The sequence below is a fragment of the Phoca vitulina genome, unplaced genomic scaffold, assembly GCF_004348235.1.
Source record: "Phoca vitulina isolate PV1807 unplaced genomic scaffold, GSC_HSeal_1.0 scaffold2, whole genome shotgun sequence".
Taxonomy (NCBI): domain Eukaryota; kingdom Metazoa; phylum Chordata; class Mammalia; order Carnivora; family Phocidae; genus Phoca; species Phoca vitulina.
Window position 1 is genome coordinate 56,229,919 of NW_022589705.1, and position 21,096 is coordinate 56,251,014.

General features: G+C 41.8%; 1 protein-coding gene across 1 annotated transcript in view; it reads left to right on the forward strand.

The window, feature by feature from the left end:
- FYB2 (FYN binding protein 2) overlaps positions 1-21,096 on the forward strand; it is a 94,029-nt gene that overhangs the window by 2,641 nt on the left and 70,292 nt on the right. The window contains 3 exon segments of the mRNA XM_032428102.1: positions 1,219-1,380; positions 4,222-4,255; positions 19,898-19,906. Coding sequence (XP_032283993.1) covers positions 1,219-1,380; positions 4,222-4,255; positions 19,898-19,906 — 205 coding nt within the window.

The window sequence follows — 21,096 nt, forward strand, 5'->3', positions numbered from 1 at the left end:
AGAGGAGCTTGGTCCTAACTGATGTAACCCCTGCTAGTGGGGCAAGAAGGAAGCTTCCCTCCCCCCCCCCCCCCCCCCCACCCCCCCGGCCTCTTTGCTCTCAGAGGGCAACAGGGCTCTGAGGAAGTTGTATGGAGGCCAACGTCTTTATTTTTTGGCATGGATGGTACATGTAGTCAACCCCTGTATTATGTGAACCCCAAATCAAGGCACTTGGATCATACAAGGTTTTGTGCTATTTTCACTGTAAGAGGCAGATACGATTTTCATATATAACATTGGAATTTCTGTTGGAGTTTGGCTTCTGAGCACAGAAGGATGAAATGTGTGAAATTGAGATTGTCCTGGAAAATTCCAGGACACAAAACCCCAAAATTCACAGGTGCCCACGTACCTCAAAGTTAGCCTTGTCCCAGGCTATGAGTCCTGGAAATCGGAGAGCAATTCATCCTCTTTATAGCCCCCATGTTATTTGCATGTCCTAAGTGATTGAAGCATCCTTTCGGGGAATAGTCACCATCCATTTCCTTGGAAGTAGGCACCATGCTCGATGCTGGCAGAGATCCGTGTGGCCTGGTGCCTGCTCGCGAGCAGCTCTCACTCGATGGGAAGATGGACCCACCCCTCTCATATGCCACAACACTGAGAGAGGTGTTAACAATACGTTGTGAGGATACAAAACAGAGAGTGGTTAATTCTCACCTCGATTTTGAAATCAAATAAAGTTTCCCAGAGGAGGTGTCATTGGAACAGGGCCTTAAAAAATGAGTCAGAGCTTTCTAAGAAAGAAGTGAGGGAAGAGCATTCCAGAACCAAGAAGGGCATGAACAAAGTCTTGGATATACGATGGCTTTTTAAATCAAATTTGGAGAATTAAGAAGCCATTGGTGTGAGTGAAAGATATTTGGGCTTGAGGTTGGGAAAGTAGGATGGTAAAGGGTGGTAAGAGAAGAATCTGGAAATGTGGATTGGGGTCATGTGGTATTTACATGCCAGAGGATGAAGTACATACATGGACGTCCTGCCGAGGAAGCCAGGCTTCAGCCTCGGGCAGCAGGCTGGTGACATGATCAGCTTTGCGTTTTGATCAGGGCACTCTGGCCAGTAGGAAGAGAATAAAGGGGAGAGAGACTGAGGCAAGGACTGGTCAGTTTCACCCAAGAAGATATGAATGGAAATAGTAATAACCTGCATTATCTTCTTATTATCCATGCTCAGAGAAACAGCCAGTTGATAGGCATCACCAACTTCTCAAAACGAAACCACTGCCTTCCATCAAGTCCCTGGGTCCTCCTCCCCCAAAGCCTCCGAAGCCCCCAGTCGTGAACCTCCAGGCCTTCCAGAGGCAGGCAGCTGCAATTTCCAAGGTCCACAGGGAAGGTAAGAAAACGCACAGGGCCCCGCACACAGCCAGCCAGCAGGAGTCACGGTTCCAACACCCGTGTCCCCTCTGTTACCTCCCTCTCCGTGTCAACTCCCAGGTGATAATGCCCAGCTGCTTTTCCATGGGGCTGGACATCCATCACTGGTTATTTCACGTATAGGCTATGGCAGCTTGCCCGTGAAATGACAAATCTATGGGAATTGGCCCCTTATCGCTCCTGGGCCAGCCCGCTTCCCCTGAGAGCATTGCATTTGATCACTGGGAATCTGTCCAAAAGGAAGAAAAAGAAAAGTAGTTGAGCAGGGAGCAGGGAGTTTTTGTGTTTCCTACAAAGCCTGTGTTGTCAACATAATCAGTGCAGTCGGAGAGGGGAGAGAGTGAAAAGGGAGGAAAGGCACTGTAAACTTGACCTGTGATCCTAATGGGGGTCCCTCTGGCCTCTGTGATCTGCCTTTGGTAATTAGCCAAAGGGCCCCCACCCCTGCCCCCACTGGCCCTTTCCAAGAATTGAAGCATCCTGGGAAGTCCTTCTTCTGTGCTGTTTTGTGTCTTCCTCTGCTACTCAAAGAAACGCCTTCTCATTCCCTCTCCACCGGCACCGTGCTCTGATCTTGTTGACACTTCAAATGCCTTTGCTTATGTTTCACTAATGAAACATGAGGCGAACACACACTTTGGGGTGCTATGTAGTGCCGTGCTAACATTTGTCTTACTGTGGCCACGAGCGCCAGTAGATGGTACACTCAGAGAGCTGAGGCCATCTTGCATTGTTCATTTGACCACTTTGAACAACCTCATGGCAGTTAAATTTCTTGAACTCACTCTGTGGTTCTCAAAGTTCAGCCTGCACCAGAATCACCTCGAGGACTTGTCAAGACACAGATCACAGGGCCCTATTCCCAGGGTTTTCTGGTTTATTCGGTCTGGATTGGGTGCCTAAGAATTTGCCTTTTTAACAAGTTTCCTGGGGGGATGCTGATGCTGCTGGTCGAGGGACCATACTTGGAGAACCACTGCTGCAAGTCATCTTAAGTCTTATCCTAAAAGAAAGTTCATCTTGTGTCCCCTCGTGCATGCACCTAATCTCAGTTGACTTGGCCAAGACCCCCTAGTGCCAACCCTAGTCCCCCGAGGTCCCATTTCCTCTCCACCAAGATGAACCAGGAGAAACTTGCCAGACTGCAAGCCCAGGTGCACATTGGTGGAAAAGGAACAGCTTGCCGGAAGAAGGTGGTTCATAGAACGGCTACAGCCCTAGTTCTCCGTTTTGTTTTGTTTTGTTTTAAGATTTTATTTATTTATTTGAGAGAGAGAGTGCATGAGAGAGCATGCATCGGGCGGGGGAGGGGCAGAGGGAGAAGCAGACTCCCCACTGAGCAGGGAGCCCGATGCGGGGCTTGATCCCAGGACCCTGGGATCATGACCTGAGCCAAAGGCAGACCCTTAACCGGCTGAGCCACCCAGGCGCCCCAAACCTTAGTTCTCCTTAAAGAAGTGAGGGGTAAACAATATCTCTGGTATTGAAGAAGTGAATATGGTCACATACCAAGGAACCACGATCCCTTTCCACAAGCCTGAAGTCCAGGCATCGGGGGCAGCGACAGCCCTCACCATCACAGGCCATGCTGAGGAAGCAGCTGACAGAAATGCTACCAGTGTCTTAAACCAACTTGGTGCAGACCATCTGACTAGTTGAGGACGACTGGCTGAAGCTCTGCCCACACAGTGCGTGGATGGAAACGCACCACTTGCTACCAGAGAGGAGGAGGAGGAAGAGGAGGAGGTTCCAGACCTTGTGGAGAATTTTGATGAAGCTTCCAAGAATGAAGCAAACTGAATTAAGTCAACTTCTGAAGAAGATGAAACTTGAAGAAGTGACTGGGAGCTGCTGTTTTATATGATGACTGCTTTTTAAAATTTTGTTCGTGGATCTGACGGACTCGAGATCTCTAGTATTTTTAAGCCCAAGCCCCTTGGACACTGCAGCACTTTTCAGTTTTTGCTTAGACACTATTTGTTCGTTGCAGCTCATTAATCTGGAGAAGCCTGGGAAGTTTGAAACAAGGTTAATAAAGTTCTTTGCCTGGTTAAAAAAAAAAAAAAAATGAAAGAAAAGAAAACAAAAGAGCTCTCTTATAAGTATACTTTAATAATAATTTGGCCACCTCCATAACAGAGAAGGCTAAGTATGATTTTTATAAACATTAAATAATTCAGACCTCAAACCCTCTCTCTGAAAGCGAAGAAGGTTGTCAGAGAACATAGAACAAAGCACCAAGTCTTCTGTAGTAAAAAATCCCAGCTCCCCGACTCACTAGCTATTTAAGTTTGGGCATCTTACTCACTGAGCCTCATTGTCCTTATCTGTGTGCGGATGACAGTAGCACTCATCTCTCAGGGTTTTTGTGAGGATAAATGAGATGAGTCATGGAAAGGGTTTAAACAATGCTTGGCACACCAGTAAGCTCTCACTAAATGCAGGCTATCATTAGTGTAAGCTCATGTTGAGCAGCCACGCTCTCTTTGCCCTGGGTGCTGTGAGAGACATGAGAGTTAAAGAGAGAACCCCCCCACACACACAAGTTCTGGTGCTCCAGAAGGTCAGAGTCTCATCCTAAAGATCAAGATTGTATTCATATAGAAACACCATATAGTGTGGGTGAGTGCTGCGCTGCATGACGGAGGGCCCCCTAGGTGCCGGGGGGCAGGGAGGCTTGGGGCACCAATGAGTTGCCACTCCTCATTTTGTCTCTGGGGTCAGGGCATTGCACAAACAAAGTTCACTTTTGTCAGGCTGCCACCTACACCCTTTTTCACTCTGCCTCTTGCTCTTGCAGCAGCCGTGGAAGAGACCTGCCTACCTCCAGAGAGGTGAGTACCTGTTTCTTAATTGTGGGGGAGCATAGAGCATGGCGCATTGACAGGCTGCTTAGCCAGCCCGAGAACGGGCAAAAAGCACAAGGCAGGGTGCCTGGGTGGCTCAGTCGGTTAAGTGGCTGCCTTCGGCTCAGGTCATGATCCCAGGGTCCTGGGATCGAGCCCCGCGTTGGGATCCCTGCTCAGCGGGAAGCCTGCTTCTCCCTCTCCCACTCCCCCTGCTTGTGTTCCCTCTCTCGCTGTCTATCTCTGTCAAATAAATCAATAAAATCTTAAAAAAAACACACACACACACGGCAGGTGTCTGTGTATCTCAGAAGGGTTGCAGGAAGAACAGATTTATAAGCAACAAACTGCAACTTTTGTTTTAGAGGCGAGATTAAATAAACTGCATTTAACTGCTGTGCTGACATTAAGTTGCAAAGGTGGTCCTCTGAGCTACTTTTATTTATTATACAGCTGGGTTCAGTAAATTGAAACATCAGCTTCCATAGTAATAAATCAAATTAGAGGCTGCAGAATGCTGTGGGCATTGGTGTGATGTTAGGACTTGGTAATGGGACAAAAGACCTTCTGTTTTTGCTGTACTTATTCTGAGAATTTTGCCATGTAAGTGTCAGGTCGTTAATTCACTCAACCAAATATTATCTGTTGAGTCCTTTGATGTGTCATGCATTGAACTGGCTACTTTTTACAGATTTTCTTGCTTCCTTTTCTCAAGGCTGCAAAATTGCCACTGCTGGCCTCATTTTATAGCTAAAGGCACTTGGGCTCAGAAAGTCTGGCCACTTGCAGAAACATGATTCCAGCCCAAGTATCCCCAAACTGTTTTTTCTATTGAATATAATGGAAACATAAGCTTGTGTAAGTTTGATGTATACCAGGTGTTAGTTTGATACACACATAAATCACGGTATGATCACTCCCGCAGTGTTAACTAACACCTTCAGCACCTCACATAACTCTCATTTCTTTTTTGTGTTGAGAACAGTTAAGATCTAATCTCTCAGCAACTTTAAAAGTTATAACACATTATATTTTTTACCGTAATCACTCTTTGTACGTTAGATCTCCAGAACTTATCTACTAGTTGTAAGTTTGTACCCTTAAACAACTTCTCCCCAATTTACTCACCCCTCAGCCCCTGGTAACTACAATTTACTCTGTTTTTACAAGGTTCGGTTTTTTAGGTTTCATGTATAAGTGATACTCTACAGTAATTGTTTTTCTGTCTGACTTATCTCACTTAGCATAATGCTACCAAGGTCCATCCACGTTGTCACAGATGACAGGACTTTCTTCTTTCTTGTGGCTAAATAACATTCTATTGTATATCTACTTCACATCTTCTTTATCCATTCATTTGTTGATGGGACACTTGGGTTGTTTCTGTATCTTGGCTATTGCGAATAATGCTGTAGTGTTAACATGAGTGTAGCAGTCTCTCTTCGAGATGCTGATTTCATTTTCTTCAGGTACATACCCAGGAGTGCTGGATCATATGGCAGTTCAATTCTTAATTGAACTTCTATACTCTTGTCTGTAATGGCTGTACTAACAGGTATGCCCAAACTGTTTTGATTATATCACATCACTTCCCTCACAAAGATGTTCCTTTTCTCAAGAAGGTCAGCCTTAGAAGAAGTAAGCATAGGGGCGCCTGGGTGGCTCAGTCGTTAAGCGTCTGCCTTCGGCTCAGGTCATGATCCCAGGGTCCTGGGATCGGGCCCCACATCAGGCTCCCTCCTCGGCGGGAAGCCTGCTTCTCCCTCTCCCACTCCCTCCTGCTTGTGTTCCCTCTCTCGCTGTGTCTCTCTCTGTCAAATAAATAAAATCTTAAAAAAGAAGTAAGCATAAAAACAAATAATCATATTATTTACCAAATGTTTATAATAGTAGAGTGTGTTAAGTTTTCTAATAGGGGAAAGTACAAGAGTTAGAGGTTGTGCAAATATGGGAGTTTTTGCCTATCCTTGGGAAGGCCAATGAAGTCTTGATAGAAAATGTATCCATTATCTTTTGCTACAATCATACTATATGATAGGCAACAAAATATCCATACACACAGCAGGAGTGTGGGTTTGGCTGATCTGGACTGAGCTCAGCTGGTATTGCTAGTATGTTGCAGACTACCTAGGCAGTTTTGCTGATATGGACCAGGGTTGCTCATGTGTAGGGGTCAGGCTGCAGCCGGCTGATCCCAGATTGCCTTGGCTGACATGAGTGGGGCAACCTGACTTAACACCAGCTGTCTCACCCTCCAGCAAGTTAGCTGAGGAACGATGTTCAGCCACAGCAGACAAGCAGGACAATCCCCATTGCACAAACACTTTTTCAACTCTGTATGTCATATTTGCTAACATCCTCTTGGTCAAAGCAAGTCACATGGCCCAGCTTCAGAGTGGGAGGACGCCAAAACTTTACCTAAAAAGGGGCAGGGATCCCGGAAGGAAACATTCGCAGGGAGTACTGAGGATCGACATGTGCTGGGTAACATAGGGAGGGGTGCTATAGGCAGAGGCGGGAGGTGTAAGGAAGCAGGTCTCAATGGTGAAAATTAGAAATAGGTAAGTAGAATTGGTGTGGAAAGGGTGGTATGAATGGAGAGAAATGCTATTGCAGAGGAAGACAGGAACCAAATCTTGGAGGTTCTTGTCCACCAAGGAACTGACCATGGGTGTTGGGCATGGTTCATGTGTCCTAGGAACTCCTAGTTTAGTCGCCCATTTAGAAGAGTTAAATGACTGCACATGGTGGGTCAGTGAAGCCACATTCTATGTGCATTTATGTGAAAGAGAAAATTTAGACAGCTAAGGCAATGATTTGCACTGCTTACTCGATGAACATGGGCCCCCCAGTGTGACAGTTTGAGGGGACAGTGTAATTCTGCTGTGCTCTGAGCCAGTCTTGGCTCCCTCAGGACTCGCGTTCTGTGAGCATCTCAGCGTGACTGTATGTGTGCTGTGATCGTAGTGTGTAACTAGATCGGTATTCTTCCTACAGTTTGGCTCTGAAATAAGCTGACTTCTTCTCTGGCCCTTTAATCAAAGACAGCAGTCTGTTTCCACATGGAGGACAAGCTTGCTTGACGGGCAAGTATTGGGAAACAGTGGCAAGTCTCCAATGTGACAGCTTCTTCCTAAGGGATTTGGGAGGGCAATCGGACTGTTGTGTCCTTTCACACTGGCTTTAGAACCTAACCATCATCAGAAATGAGGTTCGTTGTACCTCAGTTATGATATGGGCCATAGTGTTGTCAGAGCACAAAGCAAAACAGACAAAGAGGGACCTGGGATACTTAGGGGAGGCTTCATGGAGGAGGAAAGATCTTCAGATGTCTCCTGCATGATGGGTCAGAATTAGTAGGTTTACTTATTCCCTTTTGTGAAACTGTACAGTAGGTGAAGGCAGGGCACTGTTCCCAGAAATGACCACATTCCTGACTTATCATTGGTTAATGGATGATGGATAGACCAATGGATGTTCAGTATAGAAATAGAACATGACTGAAAACAAGGCAGTAATAATAAAGTGGAGGATGAACAGACACAAAGTATTCTGATGTGGAAGAATAAGAGATGAGGTTGGATCCTAATGTTAATTACATGCCATGCTGAGGAGTTAGGACCATAGCTTGCAGTGATGAGTTTAAACAAGTAAATGGCATGATGCTGAGCAGCCTTAGATACAACTTCCATGGAAACCAGTGCTTGTTTGGAAAGAACATCTCCTGTGTTCATGGTATTAATCTTCAGTACAGATATTAGATTAGGAACAGAATACATTGGGTCTCATTACTGGAAGGGGACCTGGCAATTATTAACAAATCTGGGGTTTTTAATCTGAGCCCTACCACTTAACACCTACATAACCTTGGACAAATGCCTTAACCTCTGCAAACCTTACTTTCTACTTAGGGAAAATGGGAGGCTGATAAGACCTAACTCATATAGTTGTGGTGTTGTTAAATGCAACAATAATTGTAAAGTGTTGAGTGTAGTACTGAGCATCTAGAGACTGTTCCATAAAGCTTGCTTAGCTATCATATAACCCCCTCCAAAGGCAGGAATCCATGCTCAGAACCTTAATCTCTTCAAAAGTCCTTTGAGGAGGAGTTCATTCCCTGAAGAATAAGAGATGAGGTTGGATCCTAAAGTTAATTAGGTGCCATGCTGAGGAGTTGGGACCGTAGCTTTCAGTGATGAGTTAACTTAAACAAGTAATATGTTTTTCTTGTTGGGGCAGATTTTATTCATTTAACGTATATTTTTTTTTATTTAAATTCAATTAGCCAACATATAGTATATCATTAGTTTCAGATGTAGTGTTCAACAATTCATCAGTTGCACATTCAACATATATTTATTGACTGTCTACTATATGCCAAACCCTCTTATATATGTTGAGAACATAGCAGGGTATAGAGTAGACAAAAGTGTCTTACATGCATGCACACATACATGCACACACACATTTGTTTTATTTATTCAAAAGTCCAAGGTGAGCTGGGACCAAAAACTGACATCCCTACCCCAGATTTCCAGCCATCTGTCCAAGATCTGCTCATTGGTAGAGTAGACAGGGTCTTTACCCCTCCCTTACCTGACAGTTCTTAAAATATCTAAGGACTACATTCTGTTAAATAAAACTTTCATCATTTTCAACCATTATTCCCAAAATAGTCTATGTTTTACCCATATTTTTTTAAAGATTTTTATTTATTTATTGAGAGAGAGAGAGAGAATGATAGAGAGCATGAGAGGGAGGAGGGTCAGAGGGAGAAGCAGACTCCCTGCTGAGCAGGGAGCCCGATGTGGGACTCGATCCTGGGACTCCAGGATCATGACCTGAGCCGAAGGCAATCGCTTAACCAACTGAGCCACCCGGGCACCCCACCCATATTTTTATAGATATATGTTTTTAATCATCTTGTTAGAAACTCAGTGCATTCGTTCTGCATGGAGCACTGGGTGTTATGCACAAACAATGAATCATGGAACACTATATCTAAAACTAATGATGTAATGTATGGGGATTAACATAACAATAAAAAAATTAAAAAAAAAAAAAAGAAACTCAGTGCATTTACAGTAGCCACTTTCGCTTTTGAACCTTCACATCCTGCATTGTGTCCTGCAACGTGTACAAGTCTGGAGTCAGATTCCCGTAGAGTCAGACCCCTCCTCTACACCTACGACAGCTCAGAGCTTTGATATATACATCTGTGAAGTGGACACAATAGTACTTCACTGATTGTCATGAAGACTAAATGAGATAAATTGCATAAAGCATGGAGTATACAGAAGATGCTCAATGAGTTTTGGTGTCCTCAACCCTTGGCCTCTCCATCCCTTGTTATCTCTGGAATAAATATCTCATTAGTTCCCAACAGTGCAATGACTCTTTGGAGGTTATTCTTTGTCATCACTCTTTCATGCAAACCAAGTTGGCTGGCATCCCTCTTGAATAAGCAGCCCCTATTTGTATGAGCAAAGCAGGTTAGTCCCAGGGCAGCAATTAGCGCTGGGTCTCTGTCAGTACTTAGCAGAGTCGGCTAATATTTTATTCATTAGCTATAAATATGGTTTTTCTCCCATTAAGAAGTGTCAGAGGGTAGTCCTGACTCAGGAAATCTCTGACTCAGATATTAAGGAAGGGAGAGCCTGCCTATTTCAGGAGAGAAGATTCATACAGTATAGTGTTTCTCAGACGAGGGTCCATGGGTAGATCTCAGGAGTCCACCATTTTCTCTCCTGAACTTTTAAATTTTGTATTTCATCTTAATGTTAGTCTTTAAAAGATACTATAAGCCTATTTTGAGTCTTCCGGATGATCTCTTTCAACCTAATATTTTGGAACACACTTTTTATTTGTGCCTTTGATATTTCTACCCCCTGCCAAGTGAAAAACACAGACTCCTCCTAGGGCCAGGTGGATTATGTGACTATGTCTAGAACCTGTGCTAGATAACAGCGAGGGAGAGATCCTGTGGAAATGGGAAGAAATGCCTTACCCAAGGCGTTCAAGTAAAATATTGATAGAACAACAACACTGTGGTAAAGCAAAATGCATCTGTAATCTTTATTTGAATAGTGGTAAGTGCTATAAAGAGAATGTTTCAAAGAGCATTCAGATAGTAACTGGGGATGGGGAGTGGGATAAAGGATGTGTAGGATGATCAGGAAAGGCCTGAGGTGGTGACATTTGGGTTGAGACCTGCATGATGAGGACCCAGTCATGAAAGGTCTAGGAGATGGACATTCCAGGAGAGGGAATGGCTGGAGTAGTGTCTCGGGGAGACCTGTGTCTGCACGTTGGGAGGAAGGAGGGGGGCAATAGCTAAAGCACAGTGTGCTGGTGGAATGGTGGTTGTCTTGACAGCTGTGGAGTGAATTTGGATGCTGCTCTCTAAATATGTTGGGAAACCAGAGGAGTTTTAAACCAGGCAGTGACATGAGCTGACATGTGTTTTGTAAAGATCACTTTGGAGGCTACATAAATAAAACACTTAGTGTGGAAACAGGTAGAAACAGCTTCAGAAGCCATTGCAACAACAAAACAGTAACAATAAACAGAGCAATCGGCATTCATATTGGTGGTGTTCTAAGCACTTTAAATGTATGACTCCATTTATGACAATCCTAAGAGGTAGATGATATTCCAATTTTATAGATGAGGAAACTGAGACACAAGGAGGTTTAATCACTTGATATGGACAAGATGGTAGAAATAGAGATTTTTTTTAAAAAGGGACTCAAGATGTATTTTGGAGGAAAAGCAGTGATTGTGGGATCAGCTGTGGAGAATGAGACGGGTGGGCAAGAGAGGAGTATAAGACCATTTCCAGGTGATTTGCTGTTTCCATCATTGTTGGCATCAGTATGTGTGGGGTCCTTGGCACATCATCAGTGCTCAGTGCAATACTGACCCTTCCTGAACAAGCTATTTGGGATTTTTACTTAAAACAAGCATGTCTTACATGTGCACGTAAGACCAGAACCTCTTAGGACTAGTTTTTAAGTTGTTTGGAACTACAGTGTTCTTTCGTGAATGGCTGCGTTTCAGGTAGTCAAGACAGGTATAGACCTGCTCTGACTGACCAACAGCAAATCAGGTTCCTCATGATGGTATCTGGGAAGTGAAGGTGGGCCCTCACATCTCAGTGCGCTAAACTGAATCACCATGGGGCAAGAATGCAGACGGGATTTTTTTAAGCCTGTGCCTTATAAGTTTTAGACCCAGAATATTCAGATGGCTTCAGCTCAAGCCACTTCAATGAATTCTTATTATCCCTTTTTAATTGGGTTTCAGAAACACAACAAGGCTGCTGTTTGGCCTATTTTTCTAAGGGCACTGGTGGCAAGAACAGTCCATTTATTTGGGGGTCTTCTTTCATATTTTCAAGTATTCCTCCTTTAAAAAGAAATTCACCTATAGATTCTGTTTATTGAACACTTACCATAGACAAAGGCTTGTTCTCCATACTTAATGTCCACTCTCTCATTTTAAAACTCCCAACCAAAACCACCCCATGAAGTTGGTGGTTAGCCGACTCTCTGACCATAGAGTCAGCTTAAGGAATCCAAGATGATGCAGCTGGATCATCACCCTTGCAGAGTTTGACCTGGTCAGCAGGGCTCCAGAGCATCACCTCTCAACCACCGATGCAGACTGCCTTCCTGAGGATTCACGTTGGATCTTTACCTACGAAGAAGGCAAGGTTTAACAGACGCATGGCCTGCTCTACAAATTGAGCCTAGACATTCCCCAGGCAGGTGCTCTTGAATACCTCTCCTGCCTTAGGATTTCTTTTTCTGTCTGCAGAAAGGTCTGAGTAGGGAGCCTGGCCAGGGTGGAGCTAAAGTATCAAAGTGTTTGGAGCCAAGTCTCACCTTTTCTCTTTAGTGGCATTCAGATGACAAGCTGGAAAAATTCATGACTTAGGAAGAAATCAGGCAATAAAGTTGCAGACTTGGAGCCTATTTTTGTACATAGGTTTATTCAGAAAGGTTGAATGGAAACTAATCTTTGAGTATTACCACGTGCTGGGCATTGCTTAGCCCTTTACACCTGTCAGACTCATGTTAGTCCCATGATCATCTTCTGAAGGCAAAAAAACTGAGGGCTCAGAGATTTTTCATGACTTGCCCTAAAGTATAAGATAGTATAGAGCTAATCTGGGATGTGAACTCAGGAGTGGATGTTTATAAGGATTTTCAACTACACTATCCTGTCTCAGAATTTTCCCAACATGAAAAAAAAAAAAAAAAGAATTTTCCTAACGTGAGAGATTTTTGGAGGTTATCTGTTAGATTCTAAATTCCATGATTGTCTTTCTCCACCTTTCTCACCACCAGGAAGTAGACATGCAAGTAATAATTATTTAATGACTGAGTAAGGGATGGACCAATTGAGTGACAGATTGAGGGAGAAGGATAGACAGATAAAATGATACCACCTTCCATGAACTTTTATATAAGTAAAGCATTCCTAGGCTCTCTCATCTGTATATTTTGCATTGATCTGCATGTCCAGTATCCTGTCCTTTTCATATTAAACAAAGCTAAATAATTAGAACAGTCTGAGCCCTTGTTTGCCCTTGTGTATCAAGGAAGGGCTCTTGCCATGGGAAGACATGGACTCACACGAAAGCTTCTCTGTCCTCTGCTCCTTCTTAGTCTAGCATTCAGCTCCAAGTGACACCACCAGGAAGCTTGTCCTTATTACTCTAGCCATCCTGGAAGGCACCCCCCTCTCATGCCCCATTCAGTAGTTATTTACTGAAACTAATCATTGAGCACTTCACTTCCATTTTACATTTAAAATAAAATTCAGAAACCCCAAACTCCTTACCAGGGCCAAGAGAAGGCCCCCCATGTTCTGGCTACCCTGTACTCTCTCCCTTGTTCACTGTCTTCAGCCCCCTGACTGGCCTTTTGGCCTCTCCTCAAACACAGCAAGCATGTTCTTACCAAGCACAGATGTTTGCTTCTTCCTGTGTGCAGGGTGACCTCCTCCCAGATCTTTAGCTGATGGCTCCTTTTCATCGCGCAGGATTCGTTCAGTCCGTCAGTTAGTCAGTGACTGTTTATTGAGCTCCAGCTATGTGCCAGACATGGTTCTAGATGCTGATAATGCAACAGAAAACAAAGTCTGCCCTCGTGAATATGCCTTTTAGTTGGGAAGAAGGACAGAGAAGCAAATAATGATAAAATGTAAGACAATGATAAATGCTTACATGTCCACTTCCCCGACCACACCTGTGTCTCCTGTCCCAAGGTACCATCTGTTCCATGCAGAGGTCTGCTTAATTCTTCTGTTAGTACTTACTAATGCTTCAAATAATAATTATTCTGGTTTATTTTCTTTGTTATTCTACACCATGAGAGTATTGAGTTCAAGGACCTTGTCTCTTATTTGCTTTTATATTCTAGAACAGTGCTTGGCACAGAGGAGGAGCTCAGTGAAAATGTTCATGATGTGACATCATCTGTCTGTCTGTGTAGGAGTTTTCAGTATCACTCTGAGCATCAGAGGAGGATCCAGATAACCGGGAGCCTATAATGTGCCAGGCATTGTATTTGTCATGAGGGACCCAGCAGTGAGTGATCTACAAGATCGCAGAGCAAAAGAGAAAAAGTTAAAGTAATAAAAAGTAATGAAATGATTTAAAGATGAGGACAACTACTAAGAATCGTATAAAGCAAAATGTTACATAGTTAGAGACGGTGGGGAAGAGGGCTATTTGGAAAAGAAAGTAGAAGAAGGACTTTCTTGAAGGCAACCTATAAGGGGAGACCTGATGGTTGAGAAAGAGCTGGCCATACAGAGTCATTCCAGGTGGCAGGAACAGCGTTTGCAAAGTCCTTGAGGTGGGAGAGAGTGTGGCATCCTTGCAAGAGACAGAGGAGGCCAGTGAGGTCAGAGTGTCCTGGTGGAGGAGGAGAATGGTTGGACAGGAGTTTGGAGAGGTTGCTGGAAGTGAGATAATAAAGGGGAGGCACTTGATGGTTTTGTAGTTGTTGCTGTTTTTCATTAAGAATCATAGGAAGGGGGAGCCTGGGTGGCTCAGTCAGTTAAGCATCCGATTCTTGATCTCAGCTCAGGTCTTGATCTCAGGGTCATGAGATGGAGTCCTGCATTGGGTTCCATGCTGGGCGTGGAGCATGCTAAAAAAAAAAAAAAAGAATACTAAGAAGCCTCAGAAGAGTCTTAAGCAGGATTATGATAAGGTTCAAATCCTCTTTTTAAAAGATCATTCTGCAGTCCCATCCATGTTGATGTGAAAGTTGGGTATTCATCCTTTCTGATGGCTGAGTAATATTCCATTGTATATATATACCACATCTTCTTTATCCATTCATCTGTTGAAGGGCATCTCAGCTCTTTCCACAGTTTGGCTATTGCGGACATTGCTGCTCTGAACATTGGGGTGCATATGGCCCTTCTTTTCACCACATCTGTGTCTTTGGGGTAAATACCCAGGAGTGCAATTGCTGGGTCATAGGGTAGCTCTATTTTTAAATTTTTGAGGAACCTCCACACTGTTTTCCAAAGTGGCTGTACCAACTTGCATTCCCACCAACAGTGTGAGAGGGTTCCCCTTAGCCCAGTGATGGCTATTAAGGAGGGCACGTACCGGGGTGCCTGAGTGGCTCAGTCATTAAGCATCTGCCTTCGGCTCAGGTCATGATCCCGGAGTCCTGGGATCGAGCCCCACATCGGGCTCCCTGCTCCATGGGAAGCCTGCTTCTCCCCCTCCCACTCCCCCTGCTTGTGTTCCCTCTCTGGCTGTCTTTCTCTCTGTCAAATAAATAAAATCTTAAAAAAAAAAAAAAAAAAAAGGAGGGCACGTACTGCATGGAGCACTGGGTGTTATATGAAAACAATGGATCGTGGATCACCACATCAAAAACTAATGATGTATTGTATGGTGACTAACGTAACATAATAAAATTTTAAAAAATAAATAAATGAAAGATCATTCTGACCACTTTGTAGAGAATAGATTATAGAAGGAGCAAAGAGAATGACACTTCATTTGTATTTTAAAGAAAAAGTTGGAGTTTGTGAAGAGGCCATTGATGATAAGGATCTGACAATCAGGAGAGCTACATATATGGAAACACAGCAGCAGAAAGCATCCCGGTGTTTTCAGGAACCATAATCTGACATGTTTAGAATGGATAGTAGTGGGGTGTGGGGGGGGCAGTGCAGCATGGAATAGTTCATTAAGTGTTGGCTGAATTATACTATGGACTTAGATGGTACTTTGTATACTTAACTGTATATGATTATATACAGTCTGTTTTTATTATTTCCGAGATTCTTGGGTGTTCCCTATCTTCCTGTCTAAATTATAAATTCTTTGAAAGCAGGGAGAGGATCTACCATCTCTTACCAGCTGCATGATTGAAGTTTGCTTAGATGGAATGCTTTTGCAACACTTGAAAATTAGAAGATCCAGGGAGTACATTGTAAAGGGTTAAGAGCATAGACTTTGGGTCAGATGACCTCAGATTCCTATTTCGAGCTCTACACACAAGCTGTGTGATCTTAGAAAAGTAATTTAATATCTCTGGGCATCCCATTTCCTCACATGGGAGATGGTGAAATCAGTAAGTCCTACCTCCTAGGATCGCTGTGAGGATTGAGATGAATATCTGTAATTCCACAGAGTGTCGGGCAGTGTTGTCTACACTTGATAAATGGCGGCTCTTTGCTGTTCGTTGGTAGGAGCGGGGTTTGTCTGTAACAAGGTCTAGTGCTACAGAAGGGCTGGAGTCAGCAGACAGGGTTCCTGCTAAAAGCCTGCCTCTAGCTCTGAGGATAACCTACTCTACCTTTCTGTGAAACAGGTGGGGTTGGATATTATGGCCACCTCAAAGAGACACCCTGAAGTTTGAAAAGCTGATATTTTACAAGTTGACCTTACTAATGAAAATGAGGGCTTAAGGTTATTTTGTTTTAGGCTACAGAAGCTGCCAGTGGTTAAGTAAGAATCTGCTTTAGTGGTGGCATTAGGAGTCCGAGTGCTTTAAGAAAGTCAAGCCTAAGGGGCACCTGGGTGGCTCAGTTGGTTGGGCAGCCAATCTTGATTGAGCTCAGGGTCAGGAGATTGAGCCCCACATTGGGCTCTGCGCTCAGCAGGGAGTCAGCTTCAGGATTCTCTCTCTCTTCTTCTCCATCTGCCCCCCCGCCCCCGCTACTTGTGCGTGCTCACTTGCTCTCTCTCTCAAATAAATAAATAAGTTTAAAAAAAAAAAAAAAGGAAAGAAATAACATTTAATTTGCACATCCTGTGGCCAGTCAAGTTAACACATAAAATTAGTTACCAGAGTCATGATGGTTTTGTGGCCCTTTATAGGAAGAATGGAGGTATATATTCATAGATTAAAAACAAAGAAATACCTACTGTCCAAAGTGATGTTGGAGGCATCGTATTTGTTGTTTGTTGCGGTTGTTGTTGAAATCAAAGGAGAATTAGTAAGGTCATGAAACATGTACAGGTAAGGTTGAGCTTACACACATATACACACACACATGTATGTGCATACACATGTATCTGTCTATACACACATATGTATATATACACATTTAAAGCACATGTATCATATACAGAGATATATATGCACAAACCTGTGTGTGTGTGTTCTGCTGAAATGAAGGAAGTGGTTGAGGTGGTGGCAGGAGCGTGGAGTAGCAGAAGTAGTAGAAGAGGAAACGTAGAAGACAGAGTTTCAATAGCTTGTGAAAGAAGAGTGTCCTTGAAAATGTATCACCTATTTTTGTGAACCTGGCATAAATGCATTCTGAGATCCATTGTAGCACCTAGTCCTAGTCTTTTTTAAAAGTCTCATCACCAGTCACTTAACTCAAGAGGAGGAGTTCTTAAGGTGAAGGCCTGTGGGAAGAGCAGTCTTACCGAAGGTTATTTATTGGAGATGGAACTCGCCCAGTTTGGGACATTAGGTAATTGAGAAATCAGATGGTCTTATACTTCCTTGTCACCAGGCACCTGTGGAATGTCACACAGAGCCACTCCTGGCTAAGCTACCCGTGTTCTTATATCCAAAATGGGTGGCCCACTGAAAGGAGAAGTGAAAGAAGCTGGATTTTCAACTTCTGTTTACCTCCCTAATAAAATAAATAGAAAAGTGCACCTAACAGGTTTTGCTGTTCAAGTCTCAGTTTTTCCACCTAACATAAGCTCTTCTTTAGATTTTCCAGAGCCTTCTTGCCCTGAAAAATTTCAACTTACCCTCTTGTCACGTGGAACAGGAGAAGATGAGAGAGAATATGTATTTGTCAGGCATTGACCACATGTTAACTGAGTTATTCCTACACTAAATGGCCACAGTGAGCCAGTGAAGAAATTAAGGCTCTGGGATCTTAAATGACTGCCTGAGACCCACATAGTCAGTAAGAGATGGACGTGATGAATCTAAGTACAGCGCCTAACACATGGCAAACACTCAACAATTGTAGCTAATTCTGTGATAGACTGTTTCACTGTTTGACCAAGGGAACAGGTGTTAGAATGAGCTGTGTGAGCCACTTCTCTAGAATGTACAGCTTCACACAGAGGTTGACTAAATTATTTTCCAAAAGACAGCTGTGGTCTAGGGGTTGACATGGCAAGTAGAAACAACCGTTAGAGGAGGTCACAAGTCCATGATTCAAACAGAGACCCCACTGTTCAAAAACTGATTTTGAAGATAGAATTCCAAGAATTCAAACACAATGAGAAAATTTCTTTTGTAAATCATCTGTCACACTAACCCTGCATTTACAGAGCTGTTGTTTCTTCTTGAACATACATAATGTTGAAAATATCATTAAGAAACAATGTAATACTTAAGTTATTAGAGGTTTTCTATGAGAAAGTCAGAAAATAGAGAAAGTTGATGCTATGTCAGTAATAAAAAGAACTTTCCAAAATGCAAACTTCAAAAAAACCTTTTTCAGTTGGGTATAATTGACATATAATATTATATAATTTTCAAGTGTACATCATAATGATTCATTATTTGTGTCTATATTGTAAAATGGTCACAATAAGTTTATTAACGTCTGTCACCGTACATAGTTACAATTTTTTTCTTGTGATATCTTCTAAGCTCTATATATGGTAGCAACTTTCAGATAATGCAATATATTATTATTAACTGTAATCAACAGGATGTACATTATATCCCCATGATTTATTTTATAACTGGAAGTATGTACCTTTGACCACCAACCTTCACCCATTTATCCAAACTCCACCCTGCACCTTTGTCCACCATCATTCTGTTGTTCTCTGTGTCTATGAGTTCGGAGCTTTCTTTCTTTCTTTCTTTCTTTCTTTCTTTTTTTTTTTTTAGATGACACATGTAAGTGAGATCATGTGGTATTAGTCTTTCTCTGTCTGCTTATTTTACCTAGCATAATGTTCTTAAGGTCCTTCCATATTGTCACAAATGGCAAGATTTCTTTTTTTTTTATGGCTCTGTGTGTGTGTGTGTGTGTGTGTGTATTCATTGTATATATGTACCACATTTCCTTAACCATCCATCAGTGGACATTTAGATTGCTTCCCTATCTTTGCTATTATAAATAATGGTACAATGAGCATGAGGGTCTCATATATCTTTTTGAGTTAACATTTTTGTAGACTTCAGATAAAAACTCAGAAGTGGAATTGCTGGATCATATGATTGTTCTATTTTTAATTTATTGTGGAACCTCCATTTTGTTTTCTGTAATGACGGCACCAATTTACATTCTCATGTAACAGCTCACAAGAGTTCCCTTTTCTCCACATCACATTAACATTTTTTATTTCTTCTCTTTTTGATAATAGCCATTCTAACAGGTATGAGGTAATACTGTGGTTTTGATTTGCATTTCTCTGATTAGTGATGTTAAACATCTTTTTAAGTACCTATTGGCCATCTCCATGTCTTCTCTGGGGGGAAAAAAAAAAGTCTATTCAGATATCCTGCCCATTTCTCAATTGGATTGTTTGGGAGTTTTTGCTATTGAGTTGTAGAAGTTCTTTATATATTTTGGATATTGATCCCTTATCATATATCTAATTTGTAAATATTCTCTCCCATTCAGTAGGTTGCTTTTTTATTTTGTTGATGGTTTTTTTCACTGTGCAAAATTTATCTTTTCAGAGAATCCGCTCTTATATTCATTGATCTTTTCTGTTGTCTTTTCGTTTCATTTATTTCCTCTTTAATCTTTGTAATTTCCTTCCTTCTCCTAACTTTGAGCTTCATTCGTTCTTCTTTTTCTAGTTCCTTGAGGGGTAATGTTAGGTTGTTCGTCTGAGATTTTTCTTGTTTCTTGAGGTAGGCATTTATCTCTATGAACTTTGCTCTTAGAACTGCTTTTGCTGCATCCCATAAGTTTATGTTGTATTCCCATTTTCATTTCTCTCAAGGTATTTTTTTATTTCTCTTTTCATCTTTGACCAGTAACATGTTGTTTAATCTCTATAAAAATATATTTGTGAACTTTCCAATTTTCTTTTTATAATTTCTAGTTTTATACCATTGTGGTCATAAAAGATCCTCAATAATGATTTCAGTATTCTTTAATTTATTAAGACTTGTTTTGTGGCTTAACATATGATCTATCCTGGAGAATGTTCTAGTCACACTTGAGAAAAATGTATATTCTGCTGCTGTTGAGTGGAATGTTCTTATATATCAGTTAAGTCCATCTGGTCTAATGTGTCATTTAAGGCTGATGTTTCCTTATTGATTTTCTGTTTGAATGATCTATCCATTGGTGGAAGTGGGGTATCAAAGTCCCCTATTATTATTGTATTACTGTCTGTTTTTCCCTTTAGGTCTGTTAATATTTGTTACATATATATTAAGGTGCTCCTGTGTTGGGCGCATAAATATTTACAGATGTTGTATCCTCTTATTGGATCGGCCCCTTTATCATTATGTAATGCTTTCTTTGTCTCTTATTACAATCTTTGTTTTAAAGTCTATTTTGTCTGATATAGGTATAGCTACCCCCACTTCCCTTTGGTTTTCATTTGCATGGAGTATCTTTCTCCAACCCTTCACTTTCAGTCTGTGTCTCCTTAAATCTGAAGATTAGTCTCTTGTAGGTAGCATATAGGTAGGTCTTGTTTTCTCATTCATTCAGCCACTCTATGTCTTTTGATTAGAGAATTTCACTCATTTACATTTAAGTAATTATTGATAAGTATTTCTTGCCATTCTGTTAATTGTTTTCTCAGTGTTCTGTAGTTTCCCCTTTTCCTTTATTCTCCTCTTTCTCTTTCCCTTTGTGGTTTGATGACTTTCTTTAGTGGTATGCTTACATTTCTTCCTCAGTATCTTTTGTGTATATACAATAGGTTTTTGCTTTGTGGTTACCATGAGGCTTACATATAACAATTTAGATTTATAACAGTCTATCTTAAGTTGATAACTTAAGTTCGAACACATTCTAAAGCTCTACATTTTTACTCTATCTCCATGTTTTATGTTTTTGATGTCACATTTTACATCTTTTTTATGTTGTATATCTCTTAACTAATTATTACAATTACAGTTATTATTACTATTACTACTGTTGTTTTTTTAACATTCATATTGGCTTTATGTGATTAATCTACTACCTTATTATATATTTACCTTTACCATATACTTACCTTTACCTATACTTTTATAAATTTTCTTGTTACTAATTAGTGCCCTTTCTTTTCATATAAAGAAGTTCCTTTAACATTTTTGGTAAAGTTGGTTAGGTGGTGATGAACTCTTATACCTTTTGCTGGTTTGGAAAACTCTATCTCCCCTTCAGTTCTTAACATCAACTTT